Genomic DNA, 22533 nt, shown 5'->3' on the forward strand with positions numbered 1-22533 from the left:
GGACGTGGCGAGGGAATTTGGAAGAGAAAATTAAGACAGACTCGGCCGAAATGGTTGTCTCGCGTTTGTATTTTGAGGAGAATGAGAAAAAAAAACTGAAAATGGGTTTATATAGTGAAAACCTAAAAACCTCGCCGCGGCGAGAATATGTCTTCGCCGCGGTGAGACAATCCTACAACGGATTTTATAACCGTTGTAGGATCACCTCACCGCGGCGAGGCAGTTTCATAAAAAACTGCTTGGCCACGGTATCCTTCTCGCCGCGGCGGAGTATATTTCGCCGCGGCGAGAGATGACTATCGCCACGGCGAATGGATTCTACAACGCTTTAAAAAAGCATTGTAGAAAGCTTCACCGCGGCGAGGTTTAAATCGTGCCGCGGCGAGGTCCATCCTTCTACAACGCTTTTATCTTGCGTTGTAGAAAGGTTTCGCCGCGGCGAAAATCACATGGTGCCGCGGCGACGATTCTACAACGGATAGTGTTAACGTTGTGGGAAATCTGAAATTTAAGTTCTTCTACAACGCTTTACATAAGCGTTGTAGAATAACCTAGATTCTACAACTCTTATTCAAAAGCGTTGTAGAAACACCTGAATTCTACAACGCTTAGTCATAAGCGTTGTAGAAACACTAAGTTTCTACAACGCTTATGTTAATCGTTGTAGAATCCCTAGTTTCTACAACGCTTATGTTAAGCGTTGTAGAAAGTGGGTTGTATAATCCAACATTTGTAGTAGTGAAGTTTTCTAAAGTTTAAAAAGTAAGTAGAGTAAGACGATCCGAAAAGTCGGGTCATCACAAAAAAATGAGGACAAAGTTAAAGAATGGAATAAAATGGGAGAGAACCCGATGAAAGACGACAACCACGAGTTGTCGAAGAAGAGAGGTAATGGTCGACGGGGCTAGTCCAGGAACTACACGTGGATGGTACATCAAATGCTCAAGGGGTTGGCGCCGACGTTGTGCTCACGAATCTCGATAGGGAAAAATTGAGGTATGCACTACGCTTCGAATTCAAGGCCTCGAAAAATGATGTATAATACAAAGCTCTGATCGTGGGACTGGAGTTATCATGCAAGTTAAGGGTGGAAAACTTGCGCATTCTCTACGATTAGCAACTAATTCTGAACCAAGTGAGATGCCACAACGCCGCAAAGAGCCCTACATGATTGCGTACTTGGAAAAAACGCAAATGAACCTCTAGGCACTCTCGTAGTTCAAAAGCGCGCAGGGCCCTCGTGAGGCAAACACCGACGCTGACGCCTTGGAACCCCTCGCATCCGAAATCGACGAGGAAGGATTTGAGAATGTCCCCATCGAAATATTGACTAGACCTTGTGTCTCTAAAGCCGTCGTAGAAGTAATTGAGGACGTTCCACCACCCTCTTGGATGACCTCATTGGTCAGATTCCTTAAGCGAGGGACCTGCACGATTTTGAATTACTCCATAACAATTTATTTGATTTAAAAGTCATGCAAATGATATATGGTAACAAATACTTTATGAGTTTCACTGACAATAGTATAAAATATTTTTATTTTTATTGCTTCAAATTAGACAAGGCAATAAAAAAATTTGAAATGTACAAATTAGAAGTTGATAATAAACTTAATGAAATGATGCCAAATTATCGGTTAAAATTATATGGACGACATTATGAGTGTTCGGAATCAATTAATTATCAAGAAATAAACATAGTCAAAGTGTAACTACCGTTGTAATAAAAAAATTTATCATTAAATGGAAATGGAACATATATGTTAGTGAAATATAATTTTTGTCAATCAGTGAATAGAAAGTATAATTATATTACACTTTTTAGAATGTATTTGTGTGATAGCATAATAGATTCTTATATATGTTTAGCTTCTTATGTATATTTGTATATATGTTTTTTTTTATCATTGAGTAATAATATCCTCCTTACAAAAACGTATTTTTGTGGTAATATTTAAAATAATTAAGATTTCTTTTGAATTTTAAGGCTGTTAGTTATACAAAAATATCACTACGTACCTTTCAGCAACATTAATTGAGTAATCTTGAAGAAAAGCATTTATATTTTATTTTCTCTAATCCATCTTGAATTCATAATTTCATGCAAAAAAAAAAAAATTAGGCTTATTCATTATAAATTAATGTAATGTTGGAATCTATATCTACATTTTTTGGAAGTATTAGCTGTAGGGTTGTAAATGGAGCGAGTTGTATTGCACATGTTTTATGCATGTGATACGTGAATCTTAAACCGATTAAGAACGTACCGAACTAATTTGTATATATGCTTGTGTTTGTAATAAAAAATTTATCATGGAAATGGAACATATATGTTAGTCAAATATAATTTTTGTCAATCAGTGAATAGAAAGTATAATTATATTACACTTTCTAGAATATATTTGTGTGATAGCATAATAGATTCTTATATATGTTTAGCTTCTTATATATATTTGTATATATGTGTTTTTTTTTTTATCATCGAGTAATAATGTCCTCCTTAAAAAAACGTATTTTTGGGTAAATATTTAAAATAATTAAGATTTATTTTGAATTTTATGGCTGTTAGTTATACAAAAATACCATTACGTACCTTTCAGCAACATTAATTGAGTAATCTTGAAGAAAAGCATTTATATATTATTTTCTCTAATCCATCTTGAATTCATTATTTCAACAAATAATTGGCTGCGTAGCCATCTAAAACACTAGCAATTTCATTTTAGCCAACCATTCGTTAATTTCCCGTAAATAGTCATCTTGCTTACGTGGCAGCTTATTAATTGAATTAGTTTTACATTTTTGCCCTTACGCTATTTTAATTAGGCAGTTTTTTTTTTTAAATTTCGAATTAAATATTGAAACCGAATAGGGAAGTTTTCAAATTTGAAATTTGAATTTTGAGCAAATTTTGAAAGTTTTCAGCTCATTAATTGTTATGTATTTGGAAATTTTCAGCGTTTACTTTAGATAATTAGTTTCTATTTTCGTTGCAATTCATTATGGATAAAATCTGTAAATATATTCTTCATTCATTGATATTATTTTGTCTTCCATATTCATAATTTCCAGAATTTTCGTGTCCAAAATATTTTCAGAATTTTTTTCAGTTTATTTACACGATTATATTGTAAATATGCTTTGTATTTACAGTGAATACACTGTAAATATGCTTTGTATTTATAATAAATATACTGTAAATAAGCTTCATATTTACACGAACATACTGTAAAAAAAAAAAAAAAAAAAAAAAAAAAAAAAAAAAACTGTTCTTCGCGGAGTCCATAATATCGATCGGGACCTTTGGACGCAGATTCTTCTCTTCTCGGAAAATTCAAACAGGGAGCACGAGAGAAAAAATATTAATATTAACGGCTTCTCAAACAAATCGAACTAAATCCGCCTTCCTCAGCACCGACACACAACGCCCTAGACTTTGCCGAATAACCAGAGCCTGCGATTGAAATTCAGCCTTCAATTTTAACCAACAAAAATCAATTCAACAGCTTCAATTCATCCAAACCCGTCAGACCAAACAGGGAGCACGGGAGAAAAAAAATCAACGATAAAGCTTAACCAAGCAAGAACATACAATCAGCCATTAGTCCCACCCTACACATTTTCACCTTCTAAATACAATGACGAAGTCAATTTCATCAAAATTACAACACATCAACATAGATCTAGCCCTTTTTATTTCCATAACGTACCTCGAGCAAAACGGAGCATCTCCGACCACCGATCGGAGGAATTTCATGAGGGCTTTTGTTACCCATGTCATGAACTTCATTTTATACCGGCGGTGAACACCACCTCCCTCCGGTGATCGGAAAACTCAACATTGGGGCGGAGGTCTTTTCCGGCGAACTCCCACGGCAATGAACCGAAATTTTTAGCAAGCATGATGGATGTTTTCTTGAACCTCTCTTCGACACGATCGAGTTCATAACACTTGGAATCACCCAAATCGGAGCTCAAACGATAGAGATATGGTCAATTGAAGTTTTGAGGAAAAAAAATGAAATGAAATTTTTGAGAGAGAGAGAAAGAGAAAGAGAGTGACGGGAAGAGGAAGAAGAAGCCCTTTTTTTTTTCTTAAAAACAATAAATGAGATTGGTTGCATGTGAAGTGTGAACGCATGATACGGTTATAATTACCTCTTCGATTTTCGCTATCATTAATGACCAAATTTTTGAGCTGAATATCCTAATAACACTGATACAAATTGGGCGGGAATAACTAAGGGTAGTCTCGTCCTATTTTTTATGTAAATAAATCCACATGGCTATTTACCATTAATTAACAAAATGTGGGCTAAAAATAAATTGCTTATTTTCAGGAGGCTATTTAGCTTAATTACCCTTATTTCAATGCGAAAAAATAGGCTTATTCATTATAAATTAATGTAATGTTGGAATCTATATCTACATTTTTTGGAAGTTTTAGCTGTAGGGTTGTAAATGGAGCGAGTTGTATTGCACATGTTTTATGCATGTGATACGTGAATGTTAAACAGATTAAGAACGTACCGAACTACAATTTCTCTATAAATACAGGTCTGCTTATCCAACATGGTCTTCAACCAATTTCAAAGCTAGGTTGAGAGTTGGGATTACTTTACCCGTAATATTCTCTAAGAGGGCTACGGAAATGGAGGTGACTAAGGTACCCAATTATAATTTAATTGAATAAAGTTGTGCGTTTTCTTTTCACTACTTTGTTACTGGTTATCTGTCACATATTCTTAGTTGTATATTTTCCATGTCCTAGAAAAGCGTTGCGGTGGGACGATGGGGAACAAGAAGTGGGACAAGCGTTGCGGTGGGACCATGGGGAACAAGAAGTGGGACGCAGTGGGACGACGGAGATGGCTTCGATGGTGTAACAAAAATCACAATAAGGTCTAGTAGTTGTATCGACGCCATTACTGTGACCTACATAAAAGACTACAAGCCGGCCACCGGAGGAGAGCATGGAGGCGATGGGGGTGGCAAAAAAGAGGTTGATACCATATAATTACTATCCACACTTAGAACTAGGGGAGACATATTATTACCTAAAAAAAAAAAAAAAATTGCTTATAACTTATACATGTATTGTTTCAGATGGTACTGGACTTCCCAGATGAACAGATAACTGAAATCAGTGGGTACCTAGGCACATTTGCGGGTGTGAAGGTGGTGACGTCACTCAAATTCACGACCAACAGAGGACAAGTCAAAGGGTTCGGCAGAGAACAAGGCACGCCTTTTACTCTTCCCATCAAACATGGCCGCATTGTTGGCTTCTATGGAACCGGCGAAACCTATATAACTACCATTGGGGCTCACATCTCCCCGCCCCTCTGATTGTCCTCCATCCATCCACGCCTTTGAATTATATATAATTGAACAAATAAGATCTCTCCGTGAGATCACTCCGTGTTTCATTATGTTTCATACGTTTTAATAATCCTTTGGCTTCGAATGCTCATACTTTCGACGTCGATATGGGAGGCACCCCCACTGTGGTGGCCGCGAGCCTTGAGCAATAATAAAAGTTTTCTGTTTTGGTGTCTCAGAAACTATGGCCCACATCTACATAAAACAATATCCTTCCCACATGGGCACTTAAGCATTATACGCTATTGTAAACTAGCCATAATTTTCTAATTTTTAAATGAATAGCCATTGGGACTATTAAATATTGATAGAGCATTGCTATTTCACACCATCCCCAATTTGGACTATCCATACAACATGTGACAATTGGACAATTTTAAATAGTTCTTTTGGTGTTTATTATTTTTGGTGGGGTAGTCGTGTCGTGCATCGTGTCAAAAATCATTTCCGATATTGATAAGATGACTATTTGGCCCTTCCTAATTTTTTAAGAAAAAATAATTATGACAAAAATGAATAAAGTAACGTCAAATTAATAGCTAATAGAAGTCAAATAGTCATTCCTTATCCAAGATTTTGTGACTAATTAAATAGAAAAGGCTATCACACTAATTGTTTAATCCACACGGCATTCAAATTTATATACTATTATATTATCAAAATTGGCTTGTTAATTAATAAACACAACTTTGAAATGTTGGTGATTTGTGAAAATCAATTTTGTGTTTGTTATATAAAGGGATTGTTTGTTTTTTTTTTTAAATAAATAAATTGCTTTTTTATTTGTTTTAATTTTTCTACAAAAACACGTAGCTGTGATATTGCCTTTAAAACTAAAAAAAAAACGATATTCAATCTGATTGCCTTTATTGGAGATACGTATTTTTATTAAATAAGATAGATCTGCACAATATTAAGTGCCTATACAATAGGAAAATCTGGTAATTGATAACTGATTCTAAGACCATATATTTGTAGCTTTCAAAATCTGCACATATATTCAATAAAATGGGCAAGAGTATGCATTATTTTTTTTTTAAACAGGAAATCAATTATTTTTTCAGACAAAAATAAAATAAAATAAAAGACGAAAAAATGAGAGAACAAAAAAAGTAATTCGATTTAAAGAAACTGCTTAAAATTATATTCAAATTGGCTAGTTATTTAAAACTATGTGGCTATTTCTTAATTGTCATAGCTTTTAGTGGCTTAGTTTGTGCAAATTAATACCTATAATTTTATAAAAGGTCATATTGCCTTTTATATAAATCCTCAACTATCTTAAATTTGTTTTTATTTTAACATAATTTTGCTGAAACTATAAACTACTAATAAAACTAAAATAAAAATGAAACCGTGAAGATTATTAAATAAGTTTAATGATACTATAATTTAAAGATAAAACTATAAAATAATGAGATATCTTCATACTAAAATAAGACATTAATAAAATATAAATAAAAAACGAGGTCTTCTAAAAATAATTATACTGAGATGGATCGAGTAATTTCCACACTTTTAAATAAGTAATCATTTTTTGACATGTTAATACTTAATTAATCAATAAGATGTGAATCTTTTTTTTAATTTCTTTCTTTTTCAACCAACTTTTTTTTTATCTACATGCCTTTTTTTGTGTAGTTTAGAATTTATTTGGTTCCCTATTTATCTCCATACATCTTTTATGATATTTATGGTCAGCATATTAATTTTTCGGAATTAATTTTTTGCGTGGTTACTCTATTCTCATGAGTCATAAAAGAAAAAAAAAAATCTTAAGCTGAATTGCCCTTTTTTAGCTGATTGTATATTGTGTGGATCTATGTGGGTATATTGCATTACATATAGGAATACGTCTTGATTATATTTAATTTATATAATTTTTTTTTCTCTTTTGATTATTTTGAATTGCGTGAAAGAATTTGCTTACAAATTAATTTAGTATTTAAGAATAATAATTTAAATACTAATTTGGAGATCTGTTTGGTATTTCTTTTGTATGAAATGAATCGTTTTATATTTTGACTAAAATGAAGCAAAAAATTGATATATTTTCATTTTTGTGGCGAATTTAATTTAGATATATATCTTTATAAAATATTTATCCAATTTTTTTCTACTACTCTAGACTTTATATTATTGTTCCGCTCTTCTATAGTACAATTAATATATATATATATATATATATATATATATATATATATATATAAATATATAGCCATACAGTTATAAAGGGTTTTGATTTTAGCCATCCTTCTGTTAATTTTCTGTTAATAGCCACAGCAATCTATTTACAGCAAGTTAAAAGACGTGAATGACCTTAAATGACTCCCGTCCATTATTTTCAGCGTAATAATTTAAATGGAAAAAAAAATTCGACCATAACTACCTCGCATAAATCAAGGGAGCATTTAAAACTCCATAAATGCATATCTAACCCCTCTCTCATTATCTCTCCAGCGTAAAGAAATATCAAATCTTCAGAAATTAGAATTCTTCCCTCATCTCTTTGTTCATATGCTCCAGACCGTAATCCACGTGCTCCGCCAGATCCCTCCGTGCATGAACACCGACTCCCCCACCACCACCGTCGTCACAGCTCTTCCAGGCCGCGGCGCGTCACGATTGGCGAGGCCAAAGGATTGGCGAGCCTTGTGGAGAAAAAGAGGTTGTCTCTGAACGAGATCTTGGTTGCGAGATACAGCCCGTGATTCCTCCGCGACGATGGCGCTCAAGGTCACAGCCGCTGATTCCTCCTCGATGATGGTTTTCAAGGTCGGCATGAACTCCGGCAAAGCCTACTTACATGTGGAACACCATGATTCGAGGTTCTTACATCACCGAGATTGCAAAAGGCCTGCGAGAAGGCTCCGACGTCCAAGGAAGATGGGTCGGTGATTCGCTACATGAGGAAGATGAGTTTCAATGGTTATTTGGTTGTACAGAAAATGATGATTCGTTTTTGTTCGGATAGTGTATATCCGTGTAAATACAAAGCATATTTACAGTATATTTGTGTAAATACAAAGCATATTTACGATATATTCATGTAAATACAAAACATAGTTACAGTATATTCATTGTAAATACAAAACATATTTACAGTATATTCGTGTAAATAAACTGGAAAAAATTCAGGAAATATTTTGGACGTTCTAAAATTATGAATATATGGAAAACGAAATAATATCAATAAATGAAGAATATTTTCCAAATCCACACGTCCAAAAATTCAAAAAAAAAAAAACCAGGTTAGCTACTTTCCTAATCGGTTTGATTCAAAATTAAAAAAAAAATGCCTAAATGAAACAAATTAGTTAAGTAAACGCTGAAATTTCTCCATATCCACACGTCCAAAAATTCAAAAAAACCAGGTTAACTACTTTCCTAATAGGTTTGATTCAAAATTAAATATAAAAAAAAACTGCCTAAATTATAATTAATAAGGGCAAAGGTGTAAAATTATTTCAATTAATGAGATGCCACGTAAACAAGATGACTATTTACAGGAAATTAACGAAAGATTGACTAAAACGAAATTGCAAACCTTAAAGATGGCTACGCAACCAATTTTTTATTAATATTTTTATTTTATCGTTACGTACCTTTACCAGCATTAATCGAGTAATCTTGAAAAAAAGCATATATATTTATATTTTCTCTAATCCATCTCCAATTCCTCAATGGATATCACTGTTGATGTTTTTCCCATTTTCATACGTGGATTCATAATAATAAATATAATATTGGAATCTATGTACCTTCTTTGGAAGTATTAGTTAGCTATAGGTTGTAAATGGAGCGACTAGTATTGCACGTTTTTGTGCATGTGATACCAAATTGTATCTCGTAAAGATTGGGTATGTTAAGTTTGTGGTGGACAGTAAATCTCCAATACTTGTGTGAAATCCCAAAAATTAGGCTTGTAAAAAAATTAGAAGTTTCAAAGGATCGATATAAAACCTCAAATTTTAAAACACGTGTTTATGTGCTATTATGTTTGTTTTATGAGGGATTTAGATTGTTTGAGATAATTCTTAAAAAAAACACAATTATATATATATATATATATATATATATATATATATATTATATTTTAAATAACGTAAGAGATTTATATTCTACTGATAGTACCATATATATATATATATATATATATATATATATATATATATATATATATATATAAATAAGGATACGTACTAAATTTGCTAGTTATTAAATGAAATTTTGTTATTTAAATATATATATATATATACATTAATTATATACATATAAATCAAATTAAGCGTGCATATATATATATATATATATATATATACATGTGTGTTTATATATATATATATATATATATATATATATATATATATATATATTCGGTTACTTTTGTTTGGCCTGATATATTGTCGATTCTCAAAAGAATATATTATGTTAATTCTTTGTTTTGTTCAGCGTTGGAATAAAAGGAAAAAAAATAAAGTTACGTTCAAATTTTACTCTTATAAATAACTAGCAGATTAGGGTTAGAAAAAAGAAAAGAAAAATGTCTATGCTCTCAGCCTCTCTCCTTCTTCATATTTTTATTTTCCTTTTTCAACATAAAACCCTAACCACCAAATAAATAGATTTTTTTTCTCTTTGTTTTTGCACTCTATGATTGTTAAAAACTAATTCTCTTACAACTGTCTGAGAAATTAGGTATGTAATTCGTGTTCCTTCTCAATTTAATTTATTTTATTTCTTGTGGTTTTATTTGTAAAAGAATTTATAGATCAAAAGAAGGATTTTGGTTCGGATTCAATCAAAATAAATTTTAATACGCTTACCGTGGTTTAAAAAATAATTTTGTTTCGTCGTTTGTTTATAGAAAAATTAGATTTACAAGTTTTCTGTTCAAATTTTTTATCGAATAATATTTTTACTAAATAAAAAATATTTTCTGATTATTCATTAATCACTGCGCGGACCAGGTTCACAGTTTTGGCCTAACTTCAAAACCGATTTTGAAAGGCTTACTATGACATTTATGTTAATTATTTTGATTCGAAAATTTTTTCCACTGTTTCGTATTAAGAATCTTCTTTTGTAACGTACAATTTATTTTTGGTTTCAATAAACAAATTTTACATTTCAACTATTTTGAAAATGATGCGCAGACCAATTTTGGCCCAAATTTTTAAAGTCCAATCCTATCATACTTGTTTTATTTTTTAGTAAAGAGTTAAATAATGTTTTTGGCCATGATTTCTTTACAAAAATAGATCAAAATAATGTTTTATATTTACTGTATTTTTTTACAAAAGTTTTTCCAGAGTTTAGTTTTTTTTTACTGAAACCCTAATAGCCAATGGTATTTTAGTAATTTCACGTTCAATGTCGTTTATGAATATTTTCAGAACCTAAATCATGTCTTGAATCCTTTTCTTAGCTGATCTCTGATAGTCTTTTATCCCGATTAGGTTTCGAGTCAAGTAGAATTTCCAATTCCGTCTTCGACCAACGAGGTTTACTCTCGTTTTATAAATGTGAGAGTAATCTCACTACAACACAGATTAGTTCAAAATTCAATATGATGATTGTGTAATTCATTATATTGTTTGTTTATAGCTTTATATGTTTGAGTATTTGTTTCTTTATTTGATTGCGTGATTGATTCTAGTAATTCGTTATTTATGCTGTGTAAGCTATGTGATGTTAAGTTAAAGTAGATTTGAGAATACGTGTTTTATCCTTTATTCAAGTTTTTGTATGAGCATATGTATGAAAGTTTTATGTACATGTCATATTTGTATGTAACCTAATTCTCAAAGTGAAAAGATAAAGATAAGCACGAGAGTCATACCGCCTCGAGATGTTTTAAGGAGAAGTTTTGCGGGCCGAGGCTCAAATGGGAAAATTTTTCAGGTTGAGGCCCAAATACGTTCATTAGATAGACCAAAGTGTGGGACCTGGCAACCCATATCTTCGTTCCTAAAGTGCGCACTGAAATAGGTATGACTACCCTAGGGGCACCCCGAACTAAGAGTTGATAGAATTAAGAAAAGAAAGATCAAGTTACCGATTAGTTTTAAAATATTAATAACTGGTTCATGCATTGCACTACTGTTTTTATTTTGTGAGCTTTATATTATTCTCGCTGAGCGTAAGCTCATTTCTTCGAAAAAAAAACTATATATGTCTGTGTTGTAGGTAAACAACCTATGAAGAACTGAGCAGGGTGGACTAGCGACGTCGATAGCGGGATGGTTGAGTTATGATTTTCATTTACAAAATAAGTCTTCCACTACAAGTCTTTAAGAAATAAGTTTAAAAGTTTTTATATTCAATTATTTCATAATTATGAAGTTTCAAAGAGTTTTCTAATTTAGTTAAGATTTAGATTATGGATTATGTTTAGTATTTTTGCTGCTATGTTTGGTCTTAAATTCGTATTTTCAATTTTGGTTAAGTACTTCTCATAAAATGTTTGAAATGCAATTTTTTTGTATTTTTCTTATATGTTTTTGTTTCTTTTTAAGATCTTTAAAATTTTGGTTCGTCTTTATACGATGTGTTATAAAAAAAATCATCCAAGTTTTCTAAAGTTTAAAAAGTAAGTAGAGTAAGACGATCCGAAAAGTCGAGTCATCACAAAAAAATGAGGACAAAGTTAAAGAAAGGAATGAAACGGGAGAGAACCCGATGAAAGACTACAACCACGAGTTGTCGAAGAAGAGAGGTAATGGTCGACAGGGCTAGTCCAGGAACTACACGTGGATGGTACATCAAATGCTCAAGGGGTTGGCGCCGACGTTGTGCTCACGAATCTCGATAGGGAAAAATTGAGGTATGCACTACGCTTCGAATTCAAGGCCTCGAAAAATGATGCATAATACAAAGCTCTGATCGTGGGACTGGAGTTGTCATGCAAGTTAGGGGTGGAAAACTTGCGCATTTTCTAAGATTAGCAACTAATTCTGAACCAAGTGAGAGGCCACAACGCCGCCAAAGAGCCCTACACGATTGCGTACTTAGAAAAAACGCAAATGAACCTCTAGGCACTCTCGTAGTTCAAAAGCACGCAGCGCCCTCGTGAGGCAAACACCGAGGCTGACGCCTTGGAACCCCTCGCATCCGAAATCGACGAGGAAGGATTTGGGAATGTCCCCATCGAAATATTGACTAGACCTTGTGTCTCTAAAGCCGTCGTAGAAGTAATTGAGGACGTTCCACCGCCCTCTTGGATGACCTTATTGGTCGGATTCCTTAAGCGAGGGACCTGCACAATTTTGAATTAATCCATAACAATTTATTTGATTTAAAAGTCATGCAAATGATATATGGTAACAAATACTTTATGAGTTCCACTGACAATAGTATAAAATATTTTTATTTTTATTGCTTCAAATTAGACAAGGCAATAAAAAAATTTGAAATGTACAAATTAGAAGTTGATAATAAACTTAATAAAATGATGTCAAATTATCGGTTAAAATGATATGGACGACATAATGAGTGTTCGGAATCAATTAATTATCAAGAAATAAACATAGTCAAAGTGTAACTACCGTTGTAATAAAAAAATTTATAATTAAATGGAAATGGAACATATATGTTAGTCAAATATAATTTTTGTCAATCAGTGAATAGAAAGTGATAGGTGCGTTAATCACGCGTAAAACTCCTATTTCCCGAACCAAAAACCGACGAGTCCTCAAGTATTTTAATGGTTTTAGTAGGTTTTTGAGTAGTTTCAGGTTCAAAAGAGCAATAGAGCGTCTACAACCAATTTCGTGGAAAAAGGACGGGATTTGGAGACAAAACGGTCAAAATAGAGTAAAAAAGCACAAGCAAGGAAATTGGCGACAACCGCGCGCCGCGCACCCTCCCTCGCGCGCCGCGCGATGACAGACTTCGAGACCGCGCGCCGCGCCTCGGCAATAGCGCTCCGCGCATCCCGTGAACGCAAAAATGAAAATGCACAGAGTCTTATGCGCACTCCGCGCATAAGCTGAAATCTGGACCGCGCGCCGCGCACTCTTCGGGTTTTGACGGACTTACTTTCCGTTTTTGATGTTTTTGGGCGAATTAAGCCATTCCAAAGGCCCAATATGCTCCGAAAATGTGACGACCCGACTTTTCGGACCGTCTTACTTATCTTACTTTTTAAAACTTAAGAAAATTTGAGGTAATTTTTTGTTTTAAAACATAACTTAAAATATAAAGTTTGAAAACTCGTAACCTAAAAATAATTTTTCATTTAAACTTGATGAACGAAAACAACCAAAAAGTCGAAGATGCATAATGGAAATTTAAAACCAACAAAATACCATCGTAAAATAAATACCATAAATAAAGTCGTAACCTTTAACGAAATTGAAAAACATAACTTAAACTATAAACAATAAAACCTTGGGTTTGGATTATTGCAAAATTGAAAGCAAAGCGGAAGTCTTTTTATTTTCGAAAACGGCAACCATAACCCAACCCTCTCGCTATCACCGCCGCTGATCCACCCTCCTCACTTGTTCATATGTTGTTTACCTACAACACGGACGTAAATACATAGAGTGAGCTAACGCTCAGCGAGAATAAGTATAACTCACAAAACATAAGCAATAAAACAAAAATGCATGAACCAGTTATTAGTACTTTAAATTTTAACCGTGACATGAGATACCCTATTAAAAGTCTATCGTATTTTAGTTCGGGGGTCCCCTAGAGTAGCCGTACCGATTTCAGTGTACACTTTGGTAACGAACCATGGGGCTGCGACCTCCCATAGTACGCCCCGTCACATACATAAACATATGAGGAACTCTCTATGTGAGCCCGTAGTTCGGCTCGAGAAATTCCTCTAGGTACCTCCGTAATTCGAGGCGGTACGACTCTCTTGCTTACTTAACTTATTAATCGTCTTTATTACGTTAAAAGAATGAGCGACATAAGATAAAAAAATACATGATAACATAGCTAGAAACATAAGACGTGTTATAGATATTCTAACACACAGCATAAGATAATAACATAAACTCACATATCGTCATATCATATCATAACAAGCACATTCCGAACAAACACGCACACACAAAAATTCACACAATACATAAATACTTCATATCACATAATACGTATTATATATATATATATATATATATATATATATATATATTTTAACTAATCCGTGTTGCAGTGAGATTATTCTCACCTGAATATCGGAATTACGATCGAAGACCGTCGAAGGAAAATGATGCTCTTAATGACTCGGAACCTAAACGGAAAAGGTTGACTATTACTTATCAGGTAAGAAAAGGATTTAATACATGACTTAGTTTCTGGAAATTTTCAGAAACGAGATCCGACGTGAAATTACTAAAATACCCTTGGCTATTAGGGTTTCGGAGAAAACTGAAACTCTGAAAAAACTTTTGTAAAATATCAAGTACGTATAAAATATAATTTTGAGCACTTTTTGTAAAGGCATCACGGCCAAAATAATATTTTAACTATTTATTAAAAATAAAAGAAGTGCTAAGATCAATCTTTAAAGTTTTTGTCAAAAACTGTCTGCGCACCGTTTTGAAAATAATCAGAAAATATTCAGTATTTGATAAAAATATTTTTCGATTAAAGTTTTAGATAGAAGACATTTAAACCTAAAGTTTCCAAAAAGAATCAACGCAAAACCAAATTTGTTGAATCCAAAGTAAGCGTTTAAAGTCTGAAAATCGGGAATAGGTCTCAGGTCTGTGCGCTGATTTGAAAATAATCTAAAAATATTCTGTATTTTATAAAAATATTTTTCGATTGAAGCTTTAGATAGAAGACACTTAAAACTAACTTTTCCAAAAAGAATCAACTTAAAAACAATTTTTTTAAAACCAGCACAAGCGTTTTAAGAAACCGTTTTCAGGGAATCTGAACCAGAGAGAAAAGAAAGCATACCTATTAGGAGCTACGAATTTTTCAAACCAAAAGAGAAATGGGGGAGAGAGAGCAGAGAAGAAGCGTTAAAAGAAAAGAAGAGGATGTTTAAATAGGGTTTAAATAAACCCTAAAAGCCCAAACTCTAAAAGCCCAAACCCTAATCATACTTCTAATATTAATATATTAATTATTATTATTATTATTATTATATAGGTAATATACGTGTATATCCTAACCTAAACTAACCTACACGCTGACTTAACTTAATAACTAACATACATATAAATATAGATTATATGACTATATATTATATATATATATATATATATATATATATATATAATAAAAACATGTGAAAACACATTACGTAATCTATTATAACCAGTATATAATATAAAGTAATATATATATATATATATATATATATATATATATACTAATATACGTTAACTTTACTTTTCTATAATATATATCTATATATATATAAAAAGTATCTATAATAACTTATTTATAATATATATATATATATTATATCCATATTTTGTAATCTAAAGAGTATAGTTAAAAAATCAAAAACACTCTAAAGCACACATAAAAAACAAAACTTCAAAAACTACCACAAAAAAAAAAATCATTCACTACTACTTTATTAAAAAGAAACTAACGTGACTCGAACACAAAAATTTTAGCTTTTTAATTAAGCTAAAAAAATTTGGGATTTCACAGAAAATCACCCCTTGACCTATATATTAGACTCTAAGCTCTGAAAACACAATCTTCCTTTTTGTTTTAGTTTCTCTTTTATTGTTTGGTTGTTCTTGAGAGCTTTTGAAAGAGGAAACAGCGTTCTTCAACGGAATTGACAACCCGACGAGTTCTCCTTCTCCGAATTCAATCGTTCTTCTTTCTTCCCTTTCTTTTATTTATTTTATTGCTCTAAATTATTGTTGAACATCAATTTTATTTAATATGAATTATGTGTTGGTTTCAATCTTTATTTTAGTGTTTTTAATTATTCTGTTTTGTTTAGCGTTGATTATGAATTCCATTAGAGGCTAAGTTTCTTTTGGGGTTGCGATGTAGCCGGGATTGATAATGGTTGGGGGGCTTGTTAGGGTTAGATAATTATTGTTTTCTTCATTATTATGGATTGCTTGATATGAATTGTTCCTTATGCTTTCAGATGCTTGATCACCATTAGAACTGTTATCTAGGATTGTTTAGCTACTCGAGAGAGAGTAAATAATCGTGCTTTTGTTCATGTCGTCATAGTTGATCCTAGGTTATAAACTCTAGGCAATTTATGTAATCGTTTGAACTCGTGTTTCATTGCGTGTGATTGTTTTAATAGGATTAGATGCCGAGAGGATAATAATCCGTCAATTGCATAGGTTTGCTAGAACACTCGAGAGAGGCTAGTAAATAATTTTGATAGAGTGAGATTAGCATCCATAGGAGTAGATTTTGTTGTTCGAGCCCGAAACCCCCGTCCTAGTTAGTTCCGGTGAAATCGTGACCCCTACCTTCTCTTCTTGTAAAACTCGTATTTAACTCTTTGCTTTAGTTTTATTGTTGCTTTTGTTACAACCATCTTCTTAATCTTCTTTGATTCTAATGTGTTTTAAAAACATCCCAAACTCATAGAAAATCAACATGCTTTTTAATTTAAAGACATGAGCAATAAATTAAAAAAAAAATCTAAGATAACAATTCTAACTTTTCACAAAATTAGTAAACTTTCGAAAACGATTTTCAAGCTCATAATTTTAAAAACATGTACATGCTAATCTTTGACCATAGCTCTGATACCATTTGTTGGAATCGATCTAGGGTTTGAGAAAATAATTAACGCTTCGGTAAGCGGCGGAATTTTAAAAATTTTCTTTTAGAAGTAAAACAGTTTTTACTAACCTAGACAAAGAAGCAAGTACATGTATTTAAAAACTATTATGAGCATACAAGTTTACTAACCTTTCTTGAAGCTTGAACTTTGAGAAGCTTTTAGAAAAGTTGCAACGCTCATCTCCCTCGCAGCACATCTCTCTTCCTTTCCTCGGCACCTCGAGCAACCACGAAAGTTTCTATCACTAAATCACTCGAAAGAAAAGGAATTAGTGAGTGGGCACTTTTAAACACGACGACTCGAGAACAAGTCTCAGAGTCGAAGAGCTAAAACCACTAGGTCAAATGAGGACCTAGGTGCCAAAACAAAAACCGAAAATAGCTAGAGGGAGAGAGAGAGGATCGGCCACAAGGTCTAGAGAGAGAAGCTCTCAATCTCTAACTTATGTGGGATGACTAGAATGAGAGGAATGAGGCCTCTATTTATAGGGGAGGCATGAGCAAATCTTATTTCCTCTTTTCTACCCATGTTGGACGTTCATGACATGTCATGCAAGTCCTTGGATTTGTTTCCTCATTTGTTCTCTCTTAGTTGGCCGAAAATGCACTTTCCTTCTAAAGGAAATTTGTTTCCTCTTTTTCTTTTGGCAAGTATCTTCATACATCAATGCACAAAATAAACTCTCTTTCCCACTATGGCATGAACGAAATTCAGCCTTATTTTCCTTGGGTTGGACGAAATTTGAGCTTCTAGAAGGAGCTTCTAGATGTTTCTTCAATTGTTCATGACAACATAAGAAAAGCCCATTAAGAATTTTCAAGTAAAATTCTATGAAACGAAATTAATCCTCAAGGCCCAATTACACTAATATGGCTGAGTAATATTTATTTCATTTGTCATCATATGACAATGTCAAAAATAATTTATTGACATTCATTTCGTCCTATGTCCAAAAGGACTAAAATACCCTTTTGACAATTTTCGTAAAACTTGTCTCGTTTTTGTTTTGACTTAGCTTCTAGTTTAACTATTCCTACTCGATGTGATTAGTGACAGTGACCTCATGGATCCAAATGAACAAAGCTTGAGCTAAACACTTGGACTCAAAAGTTCACAAACCTTTTCCAAGTTTAGCTTAATGCCAACTGACTCCACTAAAGAGTTGACACTGAAAATCTCTCGGTTCAAATGAATTTGTTTTCTACTCAAGAATTCGACCTAATTACGATGAGCGGATCCACTGAATATTATCTATGTTTACCCTTCATGAATGTCATCAGCTAGTCGGGATTTACTAAATTACCATTTTACCATTCTAGCTGTTATTTCCTCAACTCCTTTGTCGCTTGTGAATAAGTTAGAAACAATGTATTGACGAGGAGCTAACAAGTCACATTGTTTCATCCAAAAGGGTCAGGACTCAATTTGGACACTGGCCAGTTCATTTATTCACACTCCAAGGAACAAAGCATGAGGTGACATACATTGCATTTCAGCAATCTTGTACATGAATTCCATATCTATGAGAACTTCACAAAGTTACTCATGACAGACTCACAACTTAGTACTTCACCAATAGGCCTTGTTCGGAATCACATAGTGAGTCCGAACTTTGACTTTCTCAAATGAGAATACTAAGGTGTGAAATGGCATGTCTCATTTCAGGATTAAGGTAAGCATGATGCAATTCATACATAGTGACTTCGAGACATAAGAGGTTAAATGGTTTGTTCTTATATTGTCTCTAGAAGTGCACCGGTCAATTCAGTACCTTCGGAAGATACCTAGAAGAACTATAGAGTCCCCAACTCTCAATGCCTCATAACCAGACATCATAGATTCTTCTAACAATCATACTGAGGTCAATAGTCCTTTGACCCTAAGATTGCGAATATATCATTTTAAGCAAACTACGAAGAGTTTGTTCATGCAAATCTACATTTGTCTCTTCGTAAGTTGTTAGGTTTGTTTATGGACTAAAAGACTAGGGTTTTATCATAAAGCTTCAGACAAGGAAGATTGAATGAACGTTTCAACTTTTTATTAATGAATAAGCAATTACAAGCAAGAGTCTTCGTAAGACTATATTACATCAAATGTACATAAATAGACACTACTACTCTTCTTGTGGGCACCATTGACAACATTTACTTGCTCTTGCTATTTAATTTCTTAATTTTTGTTTTCTAACTTTTTGCGTCACTTTCTTGCTTTTGAAGGTGTATGCGAAAAGACGGGTCATCAGCTCTCGTTCCAATCAACCCTGAGATCGAAAAATTTTGCAGAAAAAATCGAAAAGAATCAAAGGAACGAGCAATGGAAGAGAACAGGAACAACGCCGAGGAGCCCAAGACCCTATTCCAATACGGGCTACCGCCGACCGATGCCACACAATCGGCCATTGTTCTTCCGGTACTTGCGGGTAATCAGAATTTCGAAATCAAGACCGGCGTGATCCATATGGTGCAACAATCCCAATTTTCGGGATCACCGGCCGAAGACCCGCAAGACCATCTCACCAACTTCGTCGAGATCAGCAACATGTTCAAGCTCCACAACATCTCAAACGAAGCGATCCGCCTCCGCCTCTTCCCGTTCTCACTACGGGACCGAGCCAAGACGTGGCTCAACTCCCTCCCACCGGGTTCCATCACCTCGTGGGCGGACTTGCGCGTAAAGTTCATCTCGAAGTTCTTCCCATTCGAGAAGATGCATAAGAGGCGTAACGAAATCCATTCGTTCTCCCAGTTCGATGGTGAGTCCTTATTTGAAGCTTGGGGGCGCTTCAAGGAGCTGCAGCGGAAGTGTCCTAACCATGGCATCCAAGGGTGGATGATGGTGCAAATCTTCTACGGCGGCCTTTCTCCTTCATCGCGCACCCTCGTCAACACCGCCGCGGGAGGATCCTTCTTCCAAAAGACCGAGGAGGAAGCTCATGCCATCCTCGAGGAGCTCGCATACAACAACGACCAATGTCCCTCCGAGCGAAGAATTCAGAAGCGCGAGCCCGTCACGCCCGAGATGGAATTGATAAAAGCTCTCGCAGCACATGTGGCCGACCTCACCAAAACGCTCCACGAGCAGAAAGCTACAGTTCATGCTATCCAAGCCCCTATTCCCGAGCCGTGCTTCTGGTGTGCCGGCCCTCATTCTAGTGATGAGTGCGCGCAAGGAAACAAGGGCCAACAAGCAAGCTTCATCAATAATCGGCTGCCCTACAATCAAGGCCCAATGAGCACTTATCAGAACGGCGGATGGCGCGGTCCCCAGAATAACATGCCGATGCAACCCGCACCGCAAGCTCAGCCGCGACCGCATCAGAATCAGCCCCGACCACCGCCGTATCAAGCCCCACCATTTCGAGCCTACAAGAACGAGACCAATCTGGAGGAGCTCGTGACTAATCTGGCCACGTCGACGACTGCCTTCGTGAATACCACCACCGATTTCATGAACGAAACGAAGACAGCACTCTCAAACCAATCAGCTCAGATCCGAAATCTCGAGACGCAGGTGGGGCAACTCGCAACCGCCATCCACACACGACCCCAAGGCACACTTCCAAGCACCTCCGAAGTGAATCCAAGGGAGCACTGCAATGCCATTTCTCATCAACACGTTGCAGCCACCGAGAGCCCAAAGAAAGAAGAAGAAGAGGCTGCCCCGATCACCAGAGCTCCTAAGCCGCACCCGCCGGTCCATACATATGAGCCGCCACTTCCGTTCCCGCAAAGGCTCACGGTGGCACTTTCCGCCGAGTGTAGTGCGCTTCTAAAACAAGAGCTCCCGCCAAAATTAGAAGATCCGGGCAAGTTCACATTGCCGTGCACCATTGGAGACATCTTCATCGAGAACGCGTTGTGCGATCTTGGTTCGGGCATCAACCTCATGCCGTCGGCCGTCTTCAACAAACTCGGGGTGGGTGAACTAAAGCCCACGCGCACCACTCTCCAACTGGCAGATCGGACCGTAAGGTACCCGCGCGGCTTCGTGGAAGACCTCCTCGTTAAAGTCGGAAAATTCACTTTTCCGGCCGATTTCTACGTCATCGACATGGACGAGGATCGCGATATCCCCATTCTCTTCGGAAGGGCTTTCTTGGCCACTTGCGGTGTTTGCATAGACGTGCAAAAAGGTGAGCTAAAGACACGCGTGAAGAACGAGCAGGAGACGTTCGGGATCTGTAAAACCCGAAAGCGCAAGAAGGGAAAAGAAGAGATCTACGTCATCGACACGTACGAAGTCGCCACTCCCCCATCCACACCTCCGCCACGGGCTCCTAAAGAAGAATCAACAAAAAGTGCGAGCAAGGGTGCAAAGCCGAAGTCTCCATTCAAGCCATGGCGAGGACGTTGGCCGAAACCATTCAAAGAGGTATGGATAAAGAAAGAGCGCGTAGAAGAAGATCCACCGCCGCCCGAGCGCGGCGGAGACGAGTAGGGGAGTTCTACCACCCCCGCGAGGTAAGTTCACTGTCTCCCGTGTTTTTATGGATCGACATTGTGGACAATGTAGAGATTAAGTTTGGGGGGTGAACTACTTTGTGGGGGATTTCTGTTAGATTAGGTTGTCTTTATTTAATTTTAATTTTCTTAATTTTGTTTGGTGATTGCTTATAAGTGATAGTATTAAAGTGTTTTCTCTCGTTACTTGCCAATGATACCATGTATTTTCAAAGAAATCCGAGTTTGAGTCAATTTTAAAAAAAAATTGTGCTTCATTGTGATTGACTAGCGGTTTGAGTGACACAATTTCGGTTGATTTTTCCCACTTATGCACACACGTCGTCCCGGGGTTTGAGTAGTCCTTATAGGTTCGATCACATCTTTATATGTCTTTTAGCTCACGAACACTAAGAACCGCTCTAGCCCTCTTCGAGGCGAAATGACCTGACACGAACCTAGGAAAAATGACATAGGCCTTCATTTGGACCGATCAGAGCCAAAAAGCCAACCCGTAATACTTCCTCGAGCACCCTTTCAGAAAAATCCGAACGATTGATCCTTTCTCGATACCTAGTCAGAAAAACCCGAGCCAATAATGTTTCAAATCCCACAAAGAACCCCGTTAACTTAGCGACTCTTGAGTGAATTCTTTCGATTTTTGTGACATGTTCTTCGACTAGTCTCTATGTGTTTTATAGTTCATTAGACACCATGCCGGTGATTGTTCGTTTTTATGTTTATTGTTTTGTATTAGAAAGAGAAAGAAAAAAAAAAAAAAAAAAGAGAAAAAAGAGAAAAAGAAAAAAAAAACTACAAAAAAGAGTGTAGGTTGAGGCATGTAACTAACACTTGATATTGTTGCTAACTTTGTAATCACCATTCGTTTTTAGTGTAACTTCTTCGGTGTGTTTAATTTATTGTTTAGTCTTTTGTGTTGCTTGAGGACAAGCAACGGTT

At 35.2% G+C, this 22533-nt stretch overlaps 2 protein-coding genes and 1 non-coding gene across 3 annotated transcripts; 2 read left to right on the forward strand and 1 right to left on the reverse strand.

Annotated features, from left to right (window-relative positions):
• Positions 1–4596: 4596 nt before the first annotated feature.
• Positions 4597–5686, forward strand: LOC149393232 (jacalin-related lectin 19-like). The gene is made up of 3 exons (XM_089617618.1): positions 4597–4666; positions 4772–5002; positions 5107–5686. The coding sequence occupies exons 1-3, from the start codon at positions 4652–4654 to the stop codon at positions 5347–5349; spliced, it is 489 nt and encodes a 162-aa protein (XP_089473744.1). The 5' UTR covers positions 4597–4651; the 3' UTR covers positions 5350–5686.
• A 2502-nt stretch (positions 5687–8188) lies between these two features.
• LOC149393233 (uncharacterized) lies at positions 8189–21571 on the forward strand. The gene is made up of 2 exons (XM_089617952.1): positions 8189–8310; positions 19351–21571. Exons 1-2 carry the CDS (start codon positions 8189–8191, stop codon positions 21569–21571), a joined length of 2343 nt encoding a protein of 780 aa, XP_089474078.1.
• On the reverse strand, positions 19850–19953 carry LOC149393234 (small nucleolar RNA R71). The gene has a single exon (XR_016299974.1). It is a non-coding gene; the product is annotated as a small nucleolar RNA R71 (small nucleolar RNA).
• Positions 21572–22533: the final 962 nt, after the last annotated feature.

This window comes from Urtica dioica, chromosome 6 (genome assembly GCF_054948205.1).
Source record: "Urtica dioica subsp. dioica isolate 48M chromosome 6, U.dioica_male_clone48M_v1_H2, whole genome shotgun sequence".
NCBI lineage: Eukaryota > Viridiplantae > Streptophyta > Magnoliopsida > Rosales > Urticaceae > Urtica > Urtica dioica.